Raw genomic sequence first — 26,192 nt, 5'->3', positions numbered from 1 at the left:
CAACTCTCCGATTATAGTTGATATAGTTAAGACTTATAATTTTTATTAATTTCTATCTTGTTCTTACACATTTATTTTTAACTCCACTACAGGACTTCAGTGGCCCCTGTTAAATTTAATCTTGTTAGAATTAGTTTGTACTCAGTTTGTCATCCAGTGTGTTAGGCCTCCCTTCCTGCTTCAGGTCATCCACAGCTTCTGTGAGTGTGCTGCTGCATTCTCATCCAAGTCATGGATGGCACCCTGAATTGGCTGGGTCAGAGCAGGAGATTGGGCCGGGTCCCTAGCAGCCTCCTCTGGTGGTCCTTCCTCATCAGCCCCCTCTGAGCCTGGTCTTTAACAAGCCTCAACACTATCATCCAGCCTACATTTCACTTTCTTGTCTATGATGTGCATCGGCAAATGCCCCGTTGAAATCTGAATTTTCAAGGTCTGCAGCATCCTCCTACCTGCTATTCCTGCAAAATAGAAACTGTGTAAATCTGGTGCTGTCTTTTCCTTTTCCAACTGGTCACATTAGAGAATTTCACCTAGGGCTGATGAAGTTCACTAGCCTGTAGTTTTCAACTCCATCTTTTGTCCTGTGAAAATTCAGACACTGCTTACCTTTTTATGACTTAGAGCACTTTTCCTGCTCTTCCTAGATTTCCAGGGTATAATTCTTAATAGGTTTTCACTCCCATTGTCTTGTTTGAACCTTATATTCAGGTTGGCAGATGATATGCCCATTTGTTGGATCTGCCATAATTCATGCTGCCAAAATTCTGGCAGAGTCAGGATCAGAATCCTACTCATCTGCATCCCACATACATGGTTGCTTTTCTGACATATCCTACTTTCTTGTGATATTTAGAAATGCCTTGTAAAATGCCTCTGCTTCCGCAGAGGCTAGCAAGAGCCCTCAGGTAGCGGCCAGACCTAAAGTGAAACTCGATAGGTGAAATGTATTTTTTCCTTCCTTTTCTTCCAATACCCTCTTCCTTCCCCTTCTCTCCCCTCCCTTCCCCCTTCATATCTCTTTTTTCCTTCCTTCCTTCCTCCCTTCCTTCCTTCCTTTCTCTTTTTCTTTCTTTTTTCCTGAAGAAAGGAAATTAAAGCCTCCTATTTCTGGTGTCAAATGCTGGCTCCCAGAAAATATCATTAAGAAAAACCAAACACCTGTTTATAAGTAAAATCAAGCGAATTACTCACTACAGTAAAGATCACTACCTCGTGGTCTTAATAGGGTCAAGGAAGGAGGAGGTGAAAAGCAGGATATTTGTGAGGATTTGGGGGTCTAGTTTAAGGCCGGTCTTTCAATTCGTGGTTCGATTAGGATTAAGCAAAGTTCATGATAGAACAGGTTAAGATCGGTAAAATTGGAAGTACCGGGATGCTATCAGAAGATAGCCAGAAAGCACTGGATCCTTGGTCAGGTTTCTCAAGATTTATGAGCTTCAAGTTCCTCACCCGTAAAAGAGTTAGACAAGATTTAGTGAGATATCCTGTACTGATCTCATCCCAAGGCCTGAGCTTTTCGCTTCCGTACGTCGGGTGCCTCGGCCCAAGACGGCGCAGCTGGAGCGGCCAGCTGACGGAGGACCGGGAATGGGTGTCTTTGCGCCCCTCGGCCGGCAGAGGCCGCTAGCGCGCCCTCCACCCGGGTGGCTCCCGCTCGCGCCGCCGCCTCCCCGAGCAGGGCTGCCCCGGCGGCCGCCTGACCGCCGCCCACCTCCCGCCACCGCGTTGGCCTCAAGACCTTGCGGGAGCCGCGGACATCGCAAGCCCGGCGGAGCGCGGCGGGCGGCGCGGACCCTGCGGGGCGGGCGGCTGGGGGCGCGGCAGGCGCGGGCGGGCCGGCGGGGTCCTCGCGGGTCCTCGGCGGGCCCGGGGGAGGGCCCTCTTTGTGGCTGCAGTTGGCAAGATGGCGCCGGTGGGGGTGGAGAAGAAGCTGCTGCTGGGCCCTAACGGGCCCGCGGTGGCGGCCGCCGGCGACCTGACCACTGAGGAGGAGGAGGGCCAGAGCCTATGGTGAGACCGCGAGGCGGCCGGGCTGGGCTGGCCGGGCCGGGCCGGACCGTCGGACAGACTTAACGGGCCGTCGCGGGCCAGTCAGGTTCAGGCTGGCCCCAGGGCCGACCGCTGTGCCATTGTCCCCACAGGTCCTCGATCCTGAGCGAGGTGTCCACCCGCGCCAGGTCCAAGCTGCCGTCCGGCAAGAACATCCTGGTTTTCGGTGAGCGCCGGTGGCGGGGCGTTGCCCGGGGAGCTGGGGTAGGCGAGGCGGGCGCCCTCTCACTGGTGCCAGCCTTCCTCTCCCCTGCCTCCTGCCCGGGAGAGCCTGGAGACCCTGGCTGGACAGCCTGAGAGTGGCCAAGTCCACCACGGCCGAGGTCAGGACGTTGCCCCTTTTCGAGAGCCCAGGGATGCTGGCAAGGGCTCGTCGGCACATTCCATAGTCTTTTGGCCGCCACATCAGCTTTGCTTTAAATGTCCCTGACTTCCTGCGCTCATAGCCTCGAAGTTCACCGAACTGCGGGCGTAGAGAGGGGAGGGAGTAGATGAAGTTAGCGGAGGAGGCGGGCGAACGAGGTGACTGGGGGTCATCGGGCTGTGGGGAGATGCCACAGGAGCCATTTCTCTATCTTGATGAGCGGTGCACGGTGGGAGGGGCGCTGCAAAGGACAGCAGGTCTTGGAGTCCTCCCCAGGGACTTTTCCTACATTATTTTAGCCTTCACTGCTGGGTTACCTGGGTTAGGTGTCTCAGCGTCTCTGGTCTCCTTTCCTCATACAAGTAAGGGAGTTTGGCTGGGTTCATTTATACAGCAGACCCATTTGTTGAGTGGGTCGTTTACTGTCGGTTTGGGCACTGGGACAGCACAGACATTCCTCAGACACTACACAAGAATGTCAGTTTAGTGAGACACAGATAGATGTGTTGGTGATTGCACTACACCATGTTGGGTATAGACAGATGATTTGGGGCACATCATATGGCTTGTTGCTGTTTGGAGTTAGGTGTTTTGAAGGGTAGGTGTTAATGTATAGGGGCCCAGAGGGTTAGTGTTTGGAGGAATACAGAGGTGACAAGGCGAGGCGGGGGTGTTGGAAGTTACCACAGCCTCCTTGTGGAAGGTGTCTGATGAGGTAAGTTCGAGGCAGATGGTGGAAGGCTGAAGAGTCGATGGTTTTTCCTGAAGGCACCCGATTCTCAAGGGCCTTTTATTTTACCTCCATCCTCTGATTCTCACGGGAATCACTGTGAGGGTGGTTTTCCCACTGTTTTTGGGGTGAGTGGCTGGTCTTTAGTTGATGACCACTGCAGCGGGTAACAGAAGACCCTTAGAGGTCATCACGAATTGGGGGATCAAGGGCACCAGATGTGTGTTTAGAAAGGGGGTGCTGGCAGCAGAGTGGCAGGTGGCTCAAAATGAGCAGGTACTGAAGTCAGGCTGAGTGCTCACCGTGTCCAGATGGGATGTGGAGGGCCTGAGTAAGGTCGTGGCATTGGCGGTGGAAAGGAGGACTTGGACCTGTGGGATGCCTTTCAGTTCTCATGTTCTGTAATTCCATATTACTAAATCCCAGGGGTGCTTAGTAGTGTGTTTTGGTGGTGGCTCTTGCTGATGTTTAAGGTTTCTTTTGGGGGGAGGGAGAGTTGTTAGCTGGGTGGAGGGGGATGAGGAGGCGCTTGGTCATTACTAAGGTAGTGCTTAAGAGTTTTGCTTAGGTCTGTAATTATTTTCATCAGCTTCCTAGTCTTCAGGGTGCTTATGAAAGAAATGTACTAAAATCAAAGGTGAATAACAGCTTCATTCTTTATGATTATGAGGCAGGATCAGACTTTTTCAGTTCAGAGTCCCTAGGTTTTAAGGTTAATTATATTCTGAAGATTTCTTGCTTTCCTTATGGTAAAAGTTTATTTTGTGAGAAACTAGCCCCTCCTTTTACTTTCACTTTTCCAGATGCGTGTCTTATAAATTATAGGTAGGGCCTGCGGGCCTGCCTTCTTCCTTTCCTTGTGAGGTAAGGATGACTGCAGTAGATTGTCATTTTAGATCTTGGAAATTGCCACCTTTATCACCTCTCCCCACCCTGACCACTCTTACAGCAGGTCCTACTTTGTTTATGAATACAGGTGAGACCTCAATAGCAAGCTCTACATGAAAGTTCCTTGTGTGAATGTCCAGACTCCCCATCCTTGCCTAGAATAAGCGGTACGCTTTGTCTTACGTGCATCACTTATAGGTGAAGATGGTTCTGGTAAAACAACCCTCATGACTAAACTTCAAGGAGCTGAGCATGGCAAAAAAGGAAGAGGCCTAGAGTATCTCTACCTCAGTGTCCACGACGAGGACCGAGATGGTGAGTGAAGCATTGATCCATGCAAGTCTCTGACTCCTCGGTTGCCACTCCTGCAACATGCCCAGGCATTCTCAATTTTCTCTTTAGGGCTAAGAGAATTAGTCACAGGGGAATAGATGAAGTGTATCTCTTTGTAGGACTTTACCTATTTTTCTTTACAGAGTATGTTAGCAAAATGGGGAATGGGCCTGTTACCTGCTGCTCTGGGTAGCCCTTACTTAAGAGGAGAGACTGAGGGTAAAGTTTCAAATGCACGTGAAAGTAAGAAACTGAGAAGTTTTTGGACTTCCCTGGTGGCTCAGTGGTTAAGAATCCACCTGCCAACGCAGGGGACACGGGTTCGAGCCCTGGTCCAGTAAGCTCCCACATGCCGCAGAGCAGCTAAGCCCGTGCACCACAACTACTGAAGCCCGCGCGCCTAAAGCCCGTGCTCTACAACAGGAGAAGCCACCACAATGAGAAGCCAGTGCACCGCAATGAAGAGCAGCCGCCTGCTCGCCACAAGTAGAGAAAGCCCGCGTGCAGCAACGAAGACCCAGCATGGCCATAGATAGATAGATAGATAGATAAAATTTATTAAGAAACCAAGAAGTTTTTAAGTGCTTTGGACTTTTCTATGAGAGAAACACTTGGCAGACTGATCTGGGCACCATTGTTACTCTGCCTGGTTTTAGTGGAGAATCTGAAATTGATGTGGTTTAGAGTATAAAAGCTTAACAGATATTCACAAGAGAGTTTTGAGTCTTTTTGTGACAGTGTAGAAATGCTGATTGCTTGTGTGTTTTTGTTTTGTTTTGTTTTGTTTTTTCCCCCAGTGGAGAGAATAGAGGCTCAGAGGTAATAATGTTCTCTTAATTTCTCACGTCTAGAATGTGGATAATAATCGTTTTCTACCTTCTGGGTAATTGGGATGGTTAAAAGTGCATGGTAAAAAAAAAAAAAAAGTGCGTGGTAAGCCCTATTATAAGGATTAGATATCATTTAAAATTGTGATAAGTACGATTGTGAGTTGGATTGGAATAATGGTTTTTGGTTACCACTAGTCAGTAATACCTCCTTTGTAAAATTTTAGGCTTTGTGTTAGATCTTGGATGGCTCTAAAGTAAATAATTATTAATGCCTAGATTTTTTTATTTGTAGAAAAGTTACCGTGTAAGGATGAAATATCTTCATTAAATTACTTTCTTAAAATTGCGTTTACCCATTTGTACAATAAGGACCATGATGTAGGGGTGATTATATAAGGGGGCAAACCCCACCACCTCTGGTTCCCCATTTCCTTATTGCTAAAATGAAGAAGCTGAACCCAGGTCCTTCCTTGCACCTTAATTCTTCGAGATCCAAGAATCATTTAAATAGAGGGGAAAAACCCTTTAATCTTAACTTAGTAGTCACCTTAGAACCCCAAGATTTTATTCCTGCTCCTTCTTCCCTGGCTTCCTTTGCCATACTGAACATTCTCTGAAGGATGTGAAAGAAAGGTAGGAGGTAGACCTGGTGTTAAGGGCTCTCCTTGTGTAAGGAGAGCAGAGGCTTTCCAGTGCCCACCTAGGCCCACCGGAGTTTGTGTAGGTAGGGTTGGGACTCAGGGGTCACCGAGCTGGGCTAGGGGGCCTCATATGTCTGAGTGTTTTGCTTCCTGTCTTTGATGATTATTGTGGAAAGAACTTGGGCTTTGGAGCCAGGCAGAACTGGTTCAGAATCCACTCCGGTAGTTACTAGTTGTGACTGACTTAACCACTCTACACCTCAGTTTCCTTATTTGTAGTATTGGGCAATGGTACCAGTTTGTAGGTTGACAGAATGAGAGGTGGCATGTGTCAAGTGTAGCTGAGTGCTTGAGACAGGTGGTAGGTCTAGTACCCTTTTGAAAGTATATGAAACATGGTGTAGATACTCTGACATTGCTATAGCTGCTTGTTTCAAAGGGGCATAAACATATTTCATGCCAAGGATCAAAGTAACTATATTCACTTACCTTTGAGTTAAAATACATGTTAATTTTTATTTCAGATTCCTTAAGGTTGCCTTAAAAACTTAGATCTCTGCATTTATGGGATTTTTTTTAAGCTGCCTACTTGCAAGTTCCTCTTTGATGAAAGAGTTGCCCTTACTTTTGGTTAATTAAACATCTTTTAGCCCCAGTATTTTTTATTGTGTGGTGTGACTAGGTTATAAATATACATTTTGCAAGGAATCACCCAGGTAGAGAAAATAGGTTCTGGCTTGTCCTTGTTTTGTGGTAGGACATGGCATGTCAAAGGACCTCTGACTTAAGGGTTGGGGGCATCCATTTAATGCCACATGTGGTATGTGTAATTCCATGCACATGGGTGAGTTATATGTAGTGGGCAGTGGGAAGAAAGGCTAAAAAAAAGAACCGTGTCTGGTGAGGGGCAGACATTAAAATCTGTAGACTTCAGGTACAGTTTGTTTGTTTGTTTGTTTGTATTTTGGCCACGTCGTTCAGCATGCGGGAGCTTAGTTTCCCAACGAGAGATCGAACCCGTGTCCCCTGCGTTGGGAGCACAGAGTCTTAACCACTGGACCGACAGGGAAGTCCCAACAGTGCAGTATTTTTGAAGGCATTCGTAGAATCCAAATCAAAACCGCTATCTGAAATGCATTAGAGTGTTGAAAGTATAGCTAGATGTAGATACCTTTGTTGTACTGTTGAAATAAAGTCATGAATATAAAATTTTTCACAGCATGTTAGTGAATTGATTATACCCAAAAAAAGGTAGCTAACAGAAGACAGGTTTTTAAAGGGTAAGTTGCAATTTATTGGGGAAGAAATTAATGAAATGATATTTTTGATAGTAGGATTTCTCCCTCATGGTGCTTTTATTAAAAAAAATTCTCAAAAACATGTCTAAAATTTTTTAAAAAGTATATTATTAATTTGGAGAACTATCTTCTACAGTTTGATCTTCCAGATATAATTTTAGAATCACATGCTTCATTAAATGTCAGCACTTGCACATTTGTCTGTATATGTTTTTAACTTTACTGTGGAAAACAAAACTACATAAAAGCATAGACCATTTTGATGAACCCCAATATATCTGTCACCTGCCTTCAGGTTAAAAGTTCTAGGTCAATTTTATTTCAGCTGTATTCTCACCCTCTTCTCTTTTCACTCCACATTTGATTATTAAAACAAATTTCAGACATTATATCTTTTTATCTGTAACTACTTCCATATGTATGTCTAAAAGATTAGGATTTAAAAAAAATAATCATATTATCATATCAAAAATAAGTGTAATTCCTTAATATTATCAGGCACCCCGTAATTCATATCTCAGTTTATATAAGTAATGAGTTTATCTTGGCATTTAAATACAAAGGTCCTGTCTCTTTGGCACCCTTTGTGGTATGTGAGCACACTGTTTAGTGTGACTGACACAAGAAGAGCTTGTTTAACCACAGGCTCTTCGGCACAGCTTGCTGCCTCACAGATTGCTGATATCTTAGAAGAATGGATTATTTAGACTATGGCACAGTCGTCCGGGGAACATTTGTAGCTTTTATTAGTATCTTTTGATTCTTATTGAAAGATAAAATGTCCTTCACTCTTTACTCCTCAGACATTGCTGGAATCTTTTTGGATGTGGACACAGTATATTATGGTTGTTAAAAAATTTTATAGTTTAAACAGTTCACAAGGCACCTTGATGAAGAGTTGCTGTCCACTGAGCACTTGGACCCTTTTCTGGTTAGGATTTCTGTCTCTGTTCTGTGTGGAATTCTGTGGCTGTCACCTTTAAGTTCTTCCTTATGTGGCTCTTTGAGCTGTGCTGATGGTCATTGTCAGTAACTTAGCTTCACTTCTTTTCTTAGATCACACACGCTGCAATGTGTGGATTCTGGATGGAGACTTGTATCACAAAGGTCTGCTGAAATTTGCAGTTTCTGCTGAATTCTTGCCGGAGACCCTGGTGATTTTTGTTGCAGACATGTCTAGGCCTTGGACTATGATGGAATCTCTACAGAAATGGGCTAGTGTTTTACGTGAGCACATTGATAAAATGAAAATTCCACCAGAAGAAATGAGGGAGCTGGAACGGAAGTGTAAGTAAAACAGGATTTTCTTAATTGGAAAATTCACTCGTCTTTTTGGATGGTTCCAGCCACCTTCCTTTTCACAGTGTCAAGAGGCTGCAAAGCTTCCCTTACAGAGTGTTTGTGTTTTGTTTGCACCATTTATTTCAGATTTGCTTTTGTAGATTCAGTAGTCAGAAAGTCTTCAAAGCAGTCTTTATCTCAGCTGTCACAGTTGAAGAAAGTAAATCAGTATTCCTTATTATTTTCATTGGTTCTCTTTTATAATAAGGGTTCTTCCTTCACCCCCAAAATGTGATCAGTTCTGTGAGTCTTTTTGCTGTTCTGTTAACTCGTGGTCTGCTGAGTTAGTATCAGTGGGTGTAGAGATTTACTGGGATCTCTGCAGCTTGAGTCCATTTCCCTGTATTTCCATTGAGGTCCTATGGACCCTCTTGTTGACACGTTTAAAGGAAGACCCACAAAAGATAAATCTTTGAGTTCCTACCTTAGTTCCTTTGGGGATCCAGCAAATATGATTTCAGTTAGAAATAAGAAATTCTTTTTTTTTTCATTAAAATGAAAGGATATTTTAAGACTCAAGGCATCCAAGCCCTTTTGAGAACAGAGAACTTTAAAGGAAGTTCTTTTTGTTTTGTTTTGTTTTCCTTAATGTGGTTCAGAAGCTTGTTTTTCCTTTTCGTTGCTTCTGTGCAGTTACATCAGCTTCTGTTCACTTGCCAGGGAAATGGGAGGGGCAGGGGCTGGAGCTGTGGCATCAGCAGTGCTGTCTTGGCCAGGGCAGTCTTGGCTTAGCCTGGCTTATTTCCACGGGATGACATCATTCCCTTTAGTGAATTAATGAGGGCTTCTGGAGCATGGCACACAGGATCTTCAAACGTACTGGCAGAAGGGTTCAGAAATTTTGATGTGCTTTTCAAATGAGATTTCTTGCTGTGTGTCTTCCTGTCATAACTTCACTTGCTCCTGACTACATTAGCTAAAACAGGGAGTTTAACATAGAATTCTTTAGTTTACTGTGTGCATGTGTGTTTCCTGGGACACCCACGTGTGCTGCAGTGATTGTTATGCAGCTCAGCACATCTGTCCTCAAACACTGACCTTTCTAGATAAAGCCTATTTTTCCCCTGAAATAGAGACCCTAAAGACAACTTCTGAGAATAGTTCAGAGCCTGAAGAGCTGTTCTCCTTTCGCTACGCATTTACCATCGTACCCAGACTAGTGGGTTAATGCACAGGAGATTTCAGTTTCTGAACCTGTTTTCCTAGAGTTATAACCTTGTAAAGATTTGTTAAAACAAAAAAAGGAAGAGATTGAGCCAAGGATGTTTTTCTTTCCCAAATAGGGAGACTGTCTGCCTGGTGCCAGATCTGTTCAAGGCATTGGGGATACATACAGCAGACAAGGTGCCCGCTCCTGGGGAGCTTGTGCTCCCATGACACACTGAATTTATTTTGTGGTCTTGGTCATTGATGTCTGTGTTGCTTAGGATTAGATTGAGCTGCTTTGTGACACAAGCCCAAAATAACAGTGGCCTAAACAAGACTGGGTTTTATTTCTCTCTCCTGTGAATGAAATCCAGAGGCAGTTCAGGCCTGGAAAGCATCTTGAGGAAGACAAGTCAAGGACCCTGGCTCCTTTGTACTTACTGCTTTGTCATCTTTAGGGTGTGGTTCTCTTCCTCTTGGCAACCAGAGCTCCAGCCTTCACATCTGTGTTGCAGGCAGCAGGATGGAGGAAACGCAAAGAAGGGCTGAAGGGTGTGTGCCTGCTGTCTTCCTAAGGAGACATTTCCTAAGGAAATGTAGTCTGTGGGGCCGTGTGTTCTAAGTATCAGTGCTCGGTTTGGTTGTAAGGAGGAAGAGGAGAGGACACTGGAGGGCGGCTGGCGATTGCTGGAACCACAACCGTGCCTCATGGCTCTGGCTAACCTTCTGAGAGCCTCTCGTGTGTTCACCACTTTTCCTCTGAGGTGTTTGGAATGGTACTCACGCCTTTCTGTTACCCGTTGAAGGAGTGCCTTTGTTAGTGCTAGTTTTAGGTTACATTTTAATAAAGTGGTTGGCCATCCTCTTGCTTAGAGGACTCCCACTTTCCAGATTAATTGGACTCTAGGTATTGTATTGAATGAGCAAAGGGCTGTCACCCAACCTGCTTTCTGATCCAACACCAGTCTCCAATCTGCTGAGTTTGGAAAGTGCTCCATGGCCAGCCAGTCTCTTTCTGGATTAGGTTCCTCAGTGGTCCTGAATCTGTGGCAGCTGCTTGGCTGCAGGGTTTGTCTGAGGGGGAGGGCAGAGCAACCCCTAAAGCTGCCAGAAGGTGGTGCTTGTGTGTAGGTTAGTCTTGTCTTTCCTGCTTTGTGTCTGGGGTTTCAGTTGCTTATCAAGTAGAGGAAAAAGATTAGGTGCAGTCTCTTGGGTCTTCTCAGAACTGTGGAACTAACGGGTGATCAATGAGGTAGGAGGGAAAAGAAGAGAAAGAGGCGGCACTCTGCAGTCTCCTTCCCATAGCCACTCCCATCTGATGCTAAAGGGGAGCCCCTGGTGGGCTGATGGCCCCTGCTGTGAAATACTGGCCATCCCACCACCTAGAGAGAAACTGCTAATACTGTGGTATGTGTGTACCCTAAGGGAAATGCACATTTTATTATCCAAATTACACAGTCCTCACTATGTTTTTATCATTCCTTTTCACCACCCCCGTTATGAATATTTGCTCTGCCTTCCAGCTTATTTTCTAAAATGCTGAGTTATTAAAAACACATGTGCGTTTCCTACTGTTTTTGGATAGCCATAATTCAGTCATTCCTTCAGAGAATAGCCTAGCCCAGGGTTTCCCAACCATTTTCATATCATGGCCTGTGTAGAATACAGCAGAGTTTATACAGCATGCTGGGTAGTGGAGGTTCGTGGAGCAGACTGCTGGAGCTGCCCCATCCCTGCCTTCCTTCCCACAGTCACTTAGCTTACCTGTAACCTGTTCCAGGCTCTGCCATGCTCACTGTCTTGGAAGCCCGGTTGAGTGCCTCACGTGACCTTGGGCAATTATAGATATTACCCAGACAGTTAAGCCATTGTATTTTTCATTGACTTGAAGATTTGTTAAAATGCTTTTAAAGAGAAAATGTGGGAAGACTAAAAAGAGTACATATTCTCAATTATATTTATATTTTAAATGTAATTACATATGTAAATTAATTACATACATATAAATTACATTTATAACTCTAGAAAATGCAAACTAATCTGTATTGGAAAAAAAAAGCAGATCAGTGGTTGCCTGGAGTTAGGGATGGTGTTGAGGACAGGTGGGGAAGATAGATTACCAAAAGGTACAAGGAAACTTCTGGGGGTGATAGATAAATGCACTGTCTTTTTTTTTTTTTTTTTGCGGTACGCGGGCCTCTCACTGTCGTGGCCTCTCCCGTTGCGGAGCACAGGCTCCGGACGCGCAGGCTCAGCGGCCATGGCTCATGGGCCCAGCCGCTCTGCGGCATGTGGGATCTTCCCGGACCGGGGCACGAACCCATGTCCCCTGCATCGGCAGGTGGACTCTCAACCACTGCGCCACCAGGGAAGCCCCCGAATGCACTGTCTTGATTGTGGTACTGACTCATGAGTGTATTCATATGTCAAAAATACCAAATTTAGGGAGTCCCCTGGTGGCCTAGTGGTTAGGATTCCAGGCTCTCACTGCTGTGGCCCGGATTCAATCCCTGTCGGAGAACTAAGATCCTGCAAGCCGTGAGCCATGCCAGAAAGAAAAAAAAAATAAGATTTACATTTTAAACATGCGCAGTTTCTTGTGTGTCAATCTTGGCTCCATAAAGCTAAAGTAAAGCAGATTTAAAAAAAAAAAGAGAGAGAGAAAATGTGGGAGCCTTTGATTTCTTAAGAGCCTTCAACAGTCATCAGAAAATGCTTCTCTGTTTTTGTCCAAAGTGCAATGCAGTAAAGATCTCTTGAGTATTCATTTATTGAATCTGAAGAAATAAACTGCACTGATGGTTAAAAAAAAAAAATCTCTTGAGTAGATTGTTTTTGTGCGTTTTTTTTTGTTTTTGGCCACGCGGCATGCAGGATCCTAGTTCCCTGACCAGGGATTGAACCTGCGCCCCCTGCATTGGAAGCATGGAGTCTTAACCACTGGACTTCCAGGGAAGTCCCATGAGTAGATTATTTATATTGGCAATGAAATTATATGAATGAGCTTAATTAAAGAGAAGTTGTAGAGATGAAATGTTATATCTGTGCTTTAGGGTTTAGGCAGTGGTTTTTTCCCAGTATTATATGAAAGATATTGTGCTCCCAGATAATTCCAGAAGCTTATATAACAATAACCTAAAGTCTTTGTAAATGAGGACTCACTGTTTTAAAATATTCGAAACCTGTTCTGTGGTTGAAGAAGAGTACCTGCACTTTTCTCTAGATTCTCTTTAATCTAGTTGTCTGTGTTTTCCTCAGTGAGCATGTCGTGGATGAGAGTAAAAGTCCTTTTGGTCCTTTAGTCATGTTGTGTGTAGAAGAGTAGAGCTGCCGGCTCGAAGTAGCTTTAATCACCATGTCCTTGTTCTCTGGCCTGACATATAACCTTGAAGCACCCAGGAAAAGGTGCAGGTCTGTGGACTTTGTGTTCACTTGCCTTAACCAAGACCATGGACCACTCAGCTTGAAGGCCCTCCTGTGGGGTTGCACCCATGGCCAAAATAGTGCCAAGAAGTAGATGTTATATCACTCACCCCTTATTGTGTTAGGCAGGAACAGGTCCGTGACACATGTGACTCAGGATCTCCTAAAGATGAAACTGAGTCCACAAGAGTGAGGATGATGAGATGCAGATGGTGCTGGTAAGTCCAGCCTCGCTCTTTAGCACGGACGCACCTCAGCTGTATGGAAACAGCATGTTCTTGGTAATTCAGGTGGTTCTGATGAGAACTCTGAGGAGTTTTATAAGTTGTAACGTATTCTAGTGGTCGCGTCTGTTGAAGTAACACAGTTCGACTATCCTAATATTTGAAAATGTAAAATATATAGGAAAAGTGTTGGGAATTCCCTGGAGGTCCAGTGATTAGGACTTGGCTCTTTCACTGCCATGGCCTGGGTTCAATCCCTGGTAGCGGGACTAAGATCCTGCAAGCCTTGCAGCGTGGTCCAAAAAAAGTGTTTTGTTTTGTTTTTCATAGTAGGAACTATTGAAGCCTTAGGAGTTTTTAAAAACCTGTTTAATTGTTAAGAGTTAGATACAATTAAAGATGACCGGGGGAATATCTTTACTGCTCTGAAGTTATACTGCTCAGACTGACTGAAAATGTCAGAATTGCGGTTTTGTATCACCATCCCTAAATCCCTAATATTGCAGTTAAGTCAGATGCAGTTAGGAAGTTTGTCACAACTCTTTATGTTTTGTGCTTATTACTACCTGCTTCAGTTTTCTAAAGCTGGCATGTGCATTTTTTATTGTGTGTGTGTGTGTAATTTTCTTTTTCTTTTTCACCTGTAGTTGTGAAAGATTTTCAAGACTATGTTGAGCCTGAGGAAGGTTGTCAAGGTTCCCCACAGAGAAGAGGGACTCTGACCTCAGGTCCTGATGAAGAAAATGTTGCCCTGCCTCTTGGTAACAACGTGCTGACTCATAACCTGGGGATCCCAGTGTTGGTGGTGTGCACAAAGGTGTGTGCCAGGGAATTGTACGCTTGGCTGGGTTTGGCAGTGCAGCAAATAAAATGCATTAAGAAAAAAAATCCAATAAAGAACAAACAAAAAAATGGGGGGTTTCAAAAGTTCTTTGATCCTAGTCAGAGCCACTAGGTTGCCCAACTGCAGCATGTGCCATTCACATCATATTCTGTGAGAATGGAGCCCTGTGGAGTGTGCAGTGCACAGCCATGTCCAGTGGGCCTGTTTCTTGATGTGACCTTGTTTGATGCTTAGAGAAACTGTGAGGTGATCAGGGCTATCATATCCCTACTTTATAGATGTGGAAACCGAGGCCCAGGATGAAAGAAGAATCTCCAGTGGCTTTTCACTCTTGTCTATTTATTTAATTAATGCTTGGACTTTGGGCTGTGGCTGCCGCCTTTTTTTTTTTTTAAATTAATTTATTTATTTTGGTTGCTCTGGATCTTAGTTGTGGTTGGCGGGCTCCTTAGTTGTGGCATGCAAACTCGTAGTTGCAGCATGAATGTACGATCTATTTCCCTGACCAGAGATTGAACCCGGGCCCCCTGCATTGGGAGCGCGGAGTCTTAACCATTGCACCACCAGGGAAGTCCCATGGCCGCCGCCTTTGAAGCCATGATACTTTATTACTAACAAAGACAGTGTTCCCATCCTTAGCAGGCAGAGAGGCAAAAAGATGACTCCTTTCTCTTTCTATCTTACCTGCAGTGTGATGCGGTGAGTGTCCTGGAGAAGGAGCATGATTACAGGGACGAGCACTTTGACTTCATCCAGTCACACCTACGGAGGTTCTGCCTCCAGTGTATCCTTGGGGCGCTGTGTTGGGGCCCAGGGGCACAGGCTCCCTTCTGTGTGTGCTAATCCAGGCTTCCTCCAGATGGGGCATCTTCAAAGAGATAAAGTACTTCCTGAATCCAGAATAGTTTTTTGCCAGGGTGAAATTGTGTACATCAGCGGCCCCCAACCTTTTGGGCACCAGAGACCGGTTTCGTGGAAGACAGTTTTTCCACAGACCATGGGGGGCAGGGGAGGGTTCAGGCAGTAATGCGAGCGATGGGGAGCGGCAGATGAAACTTCACTCACTTGCCCACCACTCACCTCCTGCTTTGTGGCCCGGTTCCTAACAGGCTGAGGACCAATACTGGTCTGTGGACCCGGGGTTGGGAACCCGTGGTATACATCATTTTACTTTCTAAAAGTTTACTGTGTTGGAATTTGAGACTTAATAATTTTTGCCTATTTTTGATTACTTTTTATTTTTATTGGTGTACATTTGATAGGCTTTTGTATTAAGAAGAAAGCTGATATGTGATACTTTTATTGCAAATTATTTTTATCATATCTTGGAAATATTTTTAAACTTTGCTTTTTTTATAGAAGAGGTTAATTATCCAACATGATAGTGTTTTGGCTGCTACAGGGTTTCCTTTATGTTTATGTTTTGTGCTGTCCGTGAGAGAGGTGCTGTGTCAGCAGACTTTTGAGTCTTGTTTCTGTAAAAATCCAATAGCAGTTGGTGCCATCATCCCACATCCTGGGCGGGGGAGGGTAAGGGTGGCCTCCACTACTTCCTTTGGGCTCTTAAGCTTGTCCAGCTCAGTGGAGGGTGCCAATAACATGTAGGTACCCAACTCTTGTATGCTTAATGACCAACTTGATCACAGGTGGGCATCTGTCTAGGAAAGAATCTGTGTACCCTGGATATGCTGAGGGTTTTCCTGGGCTACCCTCAGAACCATTAAGTTGACTGGGACGCAACCTGATGGGTCAGAAGACAACAGTTTACATGTTCAGAAATGAACTACGTGGCCCGCTATCATCAACATGCTTTATGCTTTTGACCTGCTTCTTCTGCTACTATTACCTTTTTAGTTCTTAACATTTTAACACTTTCTATTAATTGTGTGTTGATCAAAAACTGAGTATCCTGTGACTAGTACTTTGAGGATTGTGCTTGTATGTATTTGCTTTTGTCTCCTCTTGCAGTGAATTGGTTTTCCTTAAGCAGATTGATTAGATGGAGCGGCCTTGATTTACACATCAGTGAAGGAAGAGAAAAACCTCGACTTGTTGTATAAGTACATAGTTCATAAAACATATGGTTTCCACTTTACCACGCCTGCCTTAGTTGTGGAAAAGGAAGCAGTTTTTATGTGAGTTCTTTATAGGTGATGCTTTCAAACGCTTCTCTTCCTGGTACATTTGCTCTTTACATTCTGTCCTTCCAAGTAAGATGGCTCTGTCTCTCTCTTATACAGCCAGCTTTATACTACCTTGGGGCAAAGTGCTTGGAGTTGGACCTCACGGGGGATATATACACCCACCTTTCCATCTCTGCTCTTTTCCAGATTAGTTGCCATTCTGCTTCCAGTCTGGGGGAACTGGGTGGAGTGAGGTTAGGGGTGCTGCCTTTCTTCATTGAGAGCAAGTTGCTAAAACATTTTTGCCACTTACTGTCAACTCTGGTAGAATACCGGCTGAGTGAGGGAGTTGCAGTATAGGGAATTGGTGCTTTGAGGATTCTGAACGTTTTCCGTTGAAGCATCTGGTTTATTGGCATCCATTGGCAGGGATGACTGCCTACGCCCTCCTTCGCATCCCATCAGCTTGGGCTTTGGCTGTACTGAACGCCTGTTGTGTTTCTGGTGTTTCACATTTGAGGAGCCACTGGGGCTGATTGTCCTGGGCAGAGACTTGGATACCTGTTAGTCCTAATTTGTGTCATTCTCTCAGTGGAGAATGGTGGGTGTTGTTCATGCATAAGTAAATGTTGAAGGTGTGGTCCCTGAGAGGACTTGTGCTAGTATCATGCTTTTAGGCTTAGATATCCTCTTAAGAAAGAATTACAGTTCGTTCAACAAATACTGAGCACTTCCTCGGCGACCAGGTTCTATGCTGAGGGCAGAAATGAATGAGATGTGGTCCCTGCACATGGCACTTTAATGGACACACACAGCCGAGGAGGGGTAGGGCAGTACTGGGGTAGTAGAGACAATGTGGCAGGGAGAGCAGAGGAGTAATGCTGGGAGGGTGAGTGGTGCGTCCCAGGCAGGCCAGAAGGAGTGGAAGGGTGGGAGAGTCTGGGAGAAGACTGAAGGTGTGAAAGCTGAGAGCTCTCGGGACCGAATAGGCTGCCTCCTCAACATTTAGGGAGAGCCTCACTTGGGCTCTTCCCAGACAGCAGACAAGAGACTTAGACTGATTTTAGAGAATTGTTGTCTAGAGCAGTCAGGCCAGCACCAAAGCCACAAGCTCTCAGTGAGTGGTATGCTTTTGGAGTCAGTCAGTACCCAAATCACTTGTGATCCTGAGGAGAGGGAGGATCAGGGAGACTGGATGTGTTCAGGGCTGGTCTGGAGTGGAGAAGAAGCTCAGAGCTTCTGAAGGTGACACAGGTCATGGCAGTATCTTGGTCATGCTCTGTCCCTTTGCACCTTTGGTCCTGTTGGTAGTTGCCTGTTGGGGAGCCAGTGAAGTCGTCGGAGCCATTGGGGTGGAGAGCCCTGGCTAAGCACCTTCTTGGTTCTAGAGCTGTGGAGCAGGAGTTGGATGGAGAATGAGAAGCCTGTGGGAACAATCAGTTGCCATCTTTTAGAGCTTCTAGATAAAAGTATGTCATATAGGGCATTTTACAATTGTTCCTTATCCTAGGCTGCAGCTTAGCTTAATGGAACCTGGGTGCCATCCTGCCCTGCGATGTCAAGCTGGGCAGCTCCCACATAGGATCCTCAAGAACTTGTGTCCCTCTGGTTTGAGGCCCAGGATAGTGCAGGTCCTGCTACTCCCCTTGGCTCCAGGGTACATATTCACACATCAGTAAAATTAACCAATCCATAAGAAAACTGCTGTCAGAAGAGTTCTCAGAGAAACAGCTCACAGGGGTGTCTTCATACCAAAGCCCAGAGAAACAGCCCTATCCTGAGCTCTATCCTATGTGTTGCTCTGTATTCTCCACTCTGTCAGAAAAGGGCCCCATTGTGTCCTTGTTCTTCTCAACAGAGTTGTGGAAAAGCTCTGAACACTTCCTGTGGGTCAGCATGTATAGTCAGTAAGATCTCGCTCTGGCTCCTTAGACCTTGGGCCTCATGAACTCAGTATGGAGCAGGACCTGTGAGGTTGAGCTGATGGACTACACTTGCAGTGAATATTGGCTTGTCTGCCAAAAGCTACAAGCCGGCCCAGCAACTGCAGACCAGAACTTGTGGGAAAGGATCTCAGCCAGGAGTCCTCTCTAACCCGGTGTGCTGAGTATTCCATAAGGCAGTCCCAGAAAAAGCAAGTCAGTCTCTGTGTCTTTGCCTTTAGACCTGCAGGCTGGGACAATGAAAAGAAAATAGCTATTTTACATGAAAATTTCACAACTGTGAAGCCAGAAGATGCATATGAAGACTTTATTGTGAAACCTCCTGTGAGAAAGGTACCAAAATCAATCACTTTAAGAGTTGCAGGTGGGGAATTCCCCAGCGGCTCAGTGGTTGGGACTCTGCGCTTTCACTGCCGAGTGACTGGGTTCGATCCCTGGTCAGGGAACTAAGATCCCACAAGCTGCGCAGCGTGGCCTCCCCCCTCAACCACCAAAAAAAAAAAAATAGTTGTAGGTTTTTTTCATGGGAAAAGAAACATAAAGAAACAAGTCTTACACATTGAACCATTTGGGGGGGTAAAAAGAAATAATCCAAGGGCCTTTTAAAAAAAGTCTTTAGATGAAATCGTGTTATGTAATTGGCTCTGGGTGGCACAGCATGAGTGATGGACTGCCACTGCTGCCTCTGGATTACTGTTAGTAGATCCCACTTGCTCCTGTGATCACCTGCAGACCCGGATCTGGGAGGTATTGTTTAGAACCTGCCAGACTTAAAAATGTCATTTGGCCATATGCCAAGGCTGGTCTTGGAACAGGGTCTTTGCCAGGCTAGAAAGACTTGACCTCTGCAGTCTCCGCAGGGACTCCCCAAACCCATGTTGAGACATGAGCACAAGATTCTCCTTTCAGCATGAATTTTGACAAGTAGTTGGGGGTGTTCTTGGTCTATGACCACAAATGAGTGTGTCACTTCACTTCACAGCTGGTCCACGACAAAGAGTTGGCAGCGGAGGATGAGCAGGTGTTCCTAATGAAGCAACAGGTAAGAAGACCAGTGAGGCCAGAGCAGAGGCCTTCTCATGAATGAAACCAGCTCCCTGGCATGAAGTGGGGGTATCACAAAGAGCTTGCAGGGACAAAGGGGTTGCCACCAGTTCTTGTTCTCTCCCATTTCTAGGATTGGTACAGGGTAGGGGGCCCCTCAGGGGATCCCCTTCCTGCCTTGCAGATTCTCCTACAGTGATAGGTTTAGTATCTTATTAAGTACCTGCTCTGTCTGCAAATGTAGATTTTCTGGCGTAGTATTTCCCATGTTGACGGTTTACCAGACGCCCTGACCTCATTTCCGTTAGTTCACATAGTCCCACAGAGCCCTGTGTGTGAAGGCAGGTGAGCTGATATACACATTATGTAGGTGAGGAGAGTAAACCCAAGCTGACAGTTCAGAATGCAGACCCAGTCCCACCTTTCTGTTTCACTGAGAGTGGTGTTAGACACATCACGGGTTTGCCTGATGATGCAGGCAGGTCAGCAGGGGGTGTTGATGTTTTTTTTTTTTTTACCAACTTTTCCTTTTGTGCTCTCATTGCTTCTTTAGTTTCAAAACTGGTTACTGGGAATATTTTTTGTTCACCATATACCAAATTGCTCAATTTAAATATTTTGCATTTATAGTGTAGAACCTCTGACTTGGTTGTTGTTAATGGTGCCCTCTAGTGGAATACTTGGAAGTGTTTCTCCGGACCTTCAGTACACTCTGCAGGCCTTGGTTAATGATCGGTGTGTCCCTCTCTTTGCAGTCACTCCTTGCCAAGCAGCCAGCCACACCCACGAGAGCCTCCGTGAGTACCTTAAACTAAACAGAGGGTCAAGACCCAATGTCATGTCTTCAAACTTTATACCATTATTTGTGAGAGCTTACATTTGTGTGAGCTTTTGTATATTCGGAGGGAATTTGGTCCCTCTAAAAGCCCAGGGCCAGGAACATGGTAGGAACTCAGAAAATGTCTAATGAAGGAATACAGCTCTGGGAATTAGAGTGAACGGGTTTTGTTATCTTGGTATCTCTTCTCTCAGGAGAAATTGGGATCTAAAAAAGGGACTGAGCTGGGCACAAACTCCCATTCCTGCCACCCTTCTCCCTAGACTGTGAAAAATACCCTGCAGAAGCATGTCTTCATTTTTGGAATATGTACCTTCTGTTATTTTTATGCCTGTGTGTGACTTGGGCTGGTTTTGGACTTAGGAATCCCCTGCAAGAGGACCCTCTGGCTCTCCAAGAACCCAGGGCCGGGGAGGGCCAGCCAGCGTGCCTAGTGCCTCCCCAGGCACATCAGTAAAGAAGCCGGACCCAAACATCAAAAGTATGTATCCTGTCTCTTTGGAGAGTGGTTTAGTCCTAGGCCTCGTTCCTACTTTAGGGGCTGAGTAGCTGGGTTTGGAAGGTGGAGACTCAAGGCAGCTGAGCTGTTTTCTTTCCCAAGAAGGGCTGCTTCCCACTTCCTCTCTCTGAGAGAGGGAGTTCATGGTTGGCAGAGACCAAGGCCTCTTCCTTTGTTGGAATTGGTGGCCCTTGCACCTGGCTTTGTTTAAGACCTTGGTTAGGCCTCTATATTCAGAGAAGAATACAGCATAAGAAGTCACTTTAAAATGTATATTTTGAGTTCTCGGTTTTGTTGCTTATTAGGTTTATATTATTACCATTTATGAATTGTCACTTGTTTTGTCAAGCTCAGTTACTTACTAGTTTAAGTAGCCCTTACCCCAGTGACTTAATAACACCCCAAGATGTTGGCTGCAGTAAAACCCTCAAATTATATTTAGTTCTTGCATGTTCGATGACTGTCTTCTATTCTGAATGAGAACTTTTCACAGCAGCTTTGGAACGTTACGGGCTTATAAAACTTTGAAAAACACTGCCTCATGGACAGGGAGATGATATGGAGCACAGGTTATCTATTATGCCTCTGAACAGGTGGGAAATCTAAACAGGTTTCCACTTATTAATTATGCTAACACATAATCAGCCTTAGCAGTGGCAATGTATAAGGCATCATAGTGAATGAATCTGCTCAGTATCCCAGGAAGATCATAACCACAAATGGATAATTCCAAGCTGAAAAATAGTTTGTTGCTGTTTAATTGGGTCATTCAGTTTGTGTGACGCTTTTTTTCTTAATGTTTCCTTAGATAATGCAGCAAGTGAAGGGGTGTTGGCCAGCTTCTTCAATAGTCTGTTGAGTAAAAAAACAGGCTCTCCTGGAAGTCCTGGTGCTGGTGGGGTGCAGGGCACAGCCAAGAAGTCAGGTACTGAAGGGCCCCCAAAGACTTAGGACCCTTGTGATCAAGGAGTGCTGGAAGGTGGGGTGGTGGACAGGAGTGTCTGCTTTCACTGACCTGCGGACCCCTTGATGTTCTGAACAGATTACCACCTTACACTGAGCAGTATACTTTACAGTAGGATTACCTTATTACCATGCATGTTTCTTGGTACATTTAAGGTGGGATTTATGTATATTCAGGTTCTCAAGAACTGACTGTTGGCTGAGTTGAGGTAGATCCTAAATATTGGGCTGGCCAAAAAGTTCGTTCGGGTTTTTCTGTAACATCTTACATAACGAACTTTTTGGTCAGCCCAGTACATGGGCCAGGTGTAGAAGTTCTGTCCATTGGAAGTCATGGTCTAGAGTGTACCATTGACATTTTATTTAGTCTTTAATATTCTGCGTTGCTCTACAAGGATTTTGCTCACTCTACTGCCTCCAGTCTTGCCGTCAGCTGCCTGTGAACCCTCACTGTCTCACTGGAGGGTCGTCATTTTCTCCTCCATGAAGCTCCCCACCCTTGTCACACATAGACATCTCTGTGACAGCCCACCCATCTGTTCTTCCATGTGGGCACATAGGGCAAGTCTGTGTCTTTTTGGTCTCTGAAACAAAAGAAACAGGTTCCTTGGGAATTACAAATTTTCCCAGAAAGCTTGAGGCCATTTCCAAAGGGTTTTAATTTTCCATTGGCTATAAGTAATATTAATAGAGTATTTTCCTTAATTGATGTTTTCCAATCAAAGGAAACCCTCAAGAAATCACTCCATCGTCAGGTCAGCCTGTGCTTTCAGGTGCTCTGGAGTTCTTGAAGACTCAGAATCTGTCTGATCTGTTGGCCCAGGCTATAAACTGGTATTCCCTGGGAGGAAATAGGGGTCACTTCTAGGCCCCAGTTAATGTTCAACAACAAAAAGTATGTGCACCAACTTTGTGCTGTATCGAAATGGCCAACCTTAGTCTTATATTCTTATTGAAATATGGTGTTCCAGGATATCCATGTGAATCAGTTGTAATTAGTAACAAAACATAAACACCTGTTCTGTCTGAGGTACAGAAAGTCGTTTGCTGCATGCCAGAAACTCAAATACCACCTCTAGGAAGATGGTGATGAGAGAGCATAGGGGTGAGAGGGTTTTCAGAAAGGCCTTTGTGTTTGGCACAAAGGCATCCCCAGGCAGGGGGCAGTAATGTAGTTGGGGAGCCCAGACCTGTGGCATTTGGAATTAAGAAGGGCTGAATTAGAGTCTGTCTCCTTATAATCATTGCAATGAAAAAAGACTTTCCTCATTCTTATTGGAGTTATTATCACCAAAAATGATTATAGAAATCTGTATAGGTTTTTTTTGAAATCTGTATAATTTTAAATGTTACTTAAAAAAAATTTTTTTTTCTTCTCTCATCACTGCTGCTTTTTTTTTTTTCTTTAAAGGACAAAAGACTGTGTTGACAAATGTTCAGGAAGAACTGGATAGAATGACTCGAAAACCAGACTCCATGGTAACAAACTCTTCAACAGAAAATGAAGCCTGATCCTCCTTAAAAAGTGCATATGTAAAATGACCAAATAACTATATTGATCTGCTCTAAGACCAGGATTTTTCTGATATGGCACATGCTATCAGTTTTTTGGGGCAGGGGAGATGAACTTAAAAAAAAAAAAATACTTCATTGGCTTGTCCGAGTGTGAAATGCACCTTTAGGAAGGTTATGTGTCAGACCCCTTTGTGAAGGATAACCCTTGGACTCTCAGGCATGTGGCTCTCTCATGGGCAGCAAGTGCAGCTGGGCTTCTTGGGGAGGGGAAGGTAGATGGAGAGAAAGAGGGCCCACTTACTTTCAGGGTGGAGCCAATGAGACCAGGAAGTCATTGATCAGATGGTGGCTAGTCTGACCAGTTGCATGTTAACAGATTCACTTGTTCTTGGGAAGCAGATTAAGTAGCAGAAAGTCCAGGAAAGAGAAAGACTGAAAGGAGGAATGAGAGAAGTGTTGGTAGGGAAGCTGAATGTTGCAGGAAGTGGAGGAGGAGGAGATGAGCAGTGTTAGTAAATACTGTGTGTTCAGTAGAAGTCGAATAATCATTTTTAAGACTTAAAATCAGAAGCATTTCCAAACTAAACACTAAGCAAAATGGGAATTGGACTTGTTCTGAATGCATCTTTAACTTATGAAAGATGTGTTAAGTGTGGGGATGCCTGAGTCAGGTGGAGCCGGTATGGGGTGGGGAAGATGGCAGCTGCCCAGGACTCACGTGCTTAGCCCAGGCCATGTCCTTGTGGGAGGTGTTGGGCTCCACGCGTGTGTGTCGTGGGGCAGTCACTGTGGGGTATGTTTAAAGTCAGCAGTTACAAATTTAGTTTACTTTGAATTGTGTTTTCTAAATAGCTTCTGCTTTGTTTTTAAAAAAAATTTTTTTTTTAACTACCACAGGCTGGCCTACTAGTAGAGAATGGGTGACCAACCTCTCATTTTACCATAATGCAGTGTGCTACAGAAAGTTTGAAGGAGGTTTTCAATGTAAATACACTCCAGTTAATTGGCTTACACCAGTCCCTGCCTTATGGTCATTGGAAACCTTCGTGGAGTTCCTTTGATGCAAAAGGGTTTTGTCCTAGCTCCCTGGTCTCATCAGTGCTATCAGATGGACAAATAAGTGTGAATGTTTTATATTGAAAATGGAAATTTCTCTTGTTTTATGTTTTTCATAAACTGTAGCATTTTTTTCTTATGGAAATAAGTGTTTCAAGTGTCTCCATTTAGGGCAAATTCATGCACATTGTCATGCCACACCATCATCCTGGAAGTGACTTCTATGGATTTAAAATGGCACTTTTAATTTTATACATGACACAGAACATTAAAATGCAAACACTACCATTAATTTAATATATAAAACGTTTGTTGTCAAATCAAGGGAAAAACTACAGTTCACTTATGTGGAATTTACTTTTTTTATATGAATGTTTGTTGTACTGTGTCTAAGCATAACTTCCCTAATGTCATTACTTTTACATACCAGATTTGACTGACCACTAACCATACTGGACATAACTTAATATCGTATGTTATATAACAAGACTCTAAGACTGTCTTGAGTTGCTTTTCTGTAAAGGTCTGAACACTGTTAAGGAGAAAGCTGAGTATTTACTTGCCTTTCTGACAAACATAAAAATGTGTTTCTTGTGCCAGTCTTATTGTTGAAAATACACTTTTTCCCCCCCTTTTTAATTCAGTTTTTTTTTTTTTTTTTAATGTATTCTGGCTTCCAGTTACCAGATTTTCCAGGTAATGACAGTAAACTGACTTGGAATGATGGTTGTGGTGTAATGACCAATAGATGCCAAACAGCTTGTGGCCACACGAATGATGGAGTCACTTAATCCCTCCATAGCAGCTGGCAGGGGCAGGGAGCACAAAATGAGTGACCTCAGAAATAAGAAAGAATTCTTCGAACGGCACATGCCTAAGAGGGATACAGTGTGATTTTAAATTTTAATGCAAAACTTTACTTTTTGTTTATTTTTTATCATTTAAACTGATAAGCACTTTTTGTGTCAATATAAAATGTACTAAAACCGAAGAAATGCTAAGACACCTGTCTTGTGAAGGAAGGTTTCTTGGAGATCACTTTAGTTTCTCATAACAAGTGGATACTCCTAGGATCAGAAGAAACTGATGTATAGTGTCATGTGCTCAGTGGTTGCCAAAGTCTACCAACTTTGGGGAGCTGCAGGGTTCTTTTTAGGGGGGGTGGGAGGAGGGAGCATATTTTTTGTTATTTTGGGATTTTCATGCATTGGAACCAAAGGCCAAACAATAAACAGCCTTTACTTTTTAAAGTAAAATTCATTTCATTTGCAGAATACACTTGTATGGTAGACTGTTAAAGATAATTTTATGACTATTTATGTACATTGTAGTGGTTACATCTGCTGTTTGTCTTTAAAATGGAAAAATCAAAGAAATAAGCCCAACCTTGAAGATAAGGCCACGATAAAGGCCATGAATTGGTCTTTCCTAAAAATGCAACGGGTATGCTGCTAGAATTATTTAATTTTGTTTGCACTTTTTTTTTTTGGATTGGCATTTTTAAACCAGTATTTAAACTGAAGATGTGTTTTATTAGTTTAACAAAGTTGAAAGTGACTGCTCTGTACATCATGACCTTAACAATGTTGATGCTGTATGTGAAAGTTCACTGTTGTCTCTATACTAGGTTTATTGGTGTTTTTAACTTAAAATTAGGACTGCAGATTATTCCCCCACCAGCCTTAGTCCAGGGGTGTGGCTCTGTCCAGATGCAGTATGCAGTCATGTGGAACCTTGCTTTCTAGTGCTGGAAAAGAAGATGTCTCTAATTACTGGCTTCAATAAACACGAATCCAGACTGCTTACAATTTTTGGTGACTTTCTTTATGATAAATCATCCCACTGGAGATACACTGAATTGTCTGCTAGTCATATAAGGTATCTACCATGTAGCTAAAAATGTATACCTCTCTCATTTGAAATTATCAGAAATTCTGTTAAAGAATATTCTAAAACCATATTTTGATATATGTGGAGTTCCAGGCTGTAAGTAAAGTGCAAGGGGTGTGAGTTGTCCAACATATTTTCTTGTCTATTAGATAAGTTTTTGATTATCTGAATTGGGTAAGAAATTTTCACTTAACTAATTTAGAAGCCTTG

The 26,192-nt window shown here is 44.1% G+C and overlaps 1 protein-coding gene across 3 annotated transcripts; it reads left to right on the top strand.

The window, feature by feature from the left end:
• Positions 1–1,852: 1,852 nt before the first annotated feature.
• Positions 1,853–25,900, top strand: DYNC1LI2 (dynein cytoplasmic 1 light intermediate chain 2). 3 transcript variants are annotated; one of them, XM_067719936.1, is made up of 13 exons: positions 1,853–2,010; positions 2,142–2,215; positions 4,230–4,346; positions 8,190–8,420; positions 13,915–14,084; positions 14,802–14,895; positions 16,111–16,246; positions 18,399–18,510; positions 19,160–19,219; positions 19,977–20,018; positions 20,423–20,540; positions 21,367–21,483; positions 22,933–25,900. In XM_067719936.1, exons 1-13 carry the CDS (start codon positions 1,904–1,906, stop codon positions 23,031–23,033), a joined length of 1,479 nt encoding a protein of 492 aa, XP_067576037.1. In that variant the 5' UTR covers positions 1,853–1,903; the 3' UTR covers positions 23,034–25,900. The 3 variants fall into 3 exon arrangements, with proteins under 3 accessions (XP_067576037.1, XP_067576039.1, XP_067576038.1); XM_067719938.1 differs by lacking the exon at positions 8,190–8,420; XM_067719937.1 differs by lacking the exon at positions 21,367–21,483.
• Positions 25,901–26,192: the final 292 nt, after the last annotated feature.

This window comes from Pseudorca crassidens, chromosome 20 (genome assembly GCF_039906515.1).
Source record: "Pseudorca crassidens isolate mPseCra1 chromosome 20, mPseCra1.hap1, whole genome shotgun sequence".
Taxonomy (NCBI): Eukaryota; Metazoa; Chordata; class Mammalia; order Artiodactyla; family Delphinidae; genus Pseudorca; species Pseudorca crassidens.
Note: the sequence above shows the minus strand (reverse complement) of the source record. Positions and strands in the feature narration are given on the sequence as shown.

Bases quoted from the DNA above. Each gene is read 5' to 3' on its own strand.
- DYNC1LI2 (XM_067719936.1), top strand. From the start codon at position 1,904: ATGGCGCCGGTGGGGGTGGAGAAGAAGCTGCTGCTGGGCCCTAACGGG. The intron at 2,011-2,141 runs GTGAGACCGCGA...TTGTCCCCACAG, and splicing joins GAGGAGGGCCAGAGCCTATG to GTCCTCGATCCTGAGCGAGG. The intron at 16,247-18,398 runs GTGAGTTCTTTA...CTTTGCCTTTAG, and splicing joins GAAAAGGAAGCAGTTTTTAT to ACCTGCAGGCTGGGACAATG.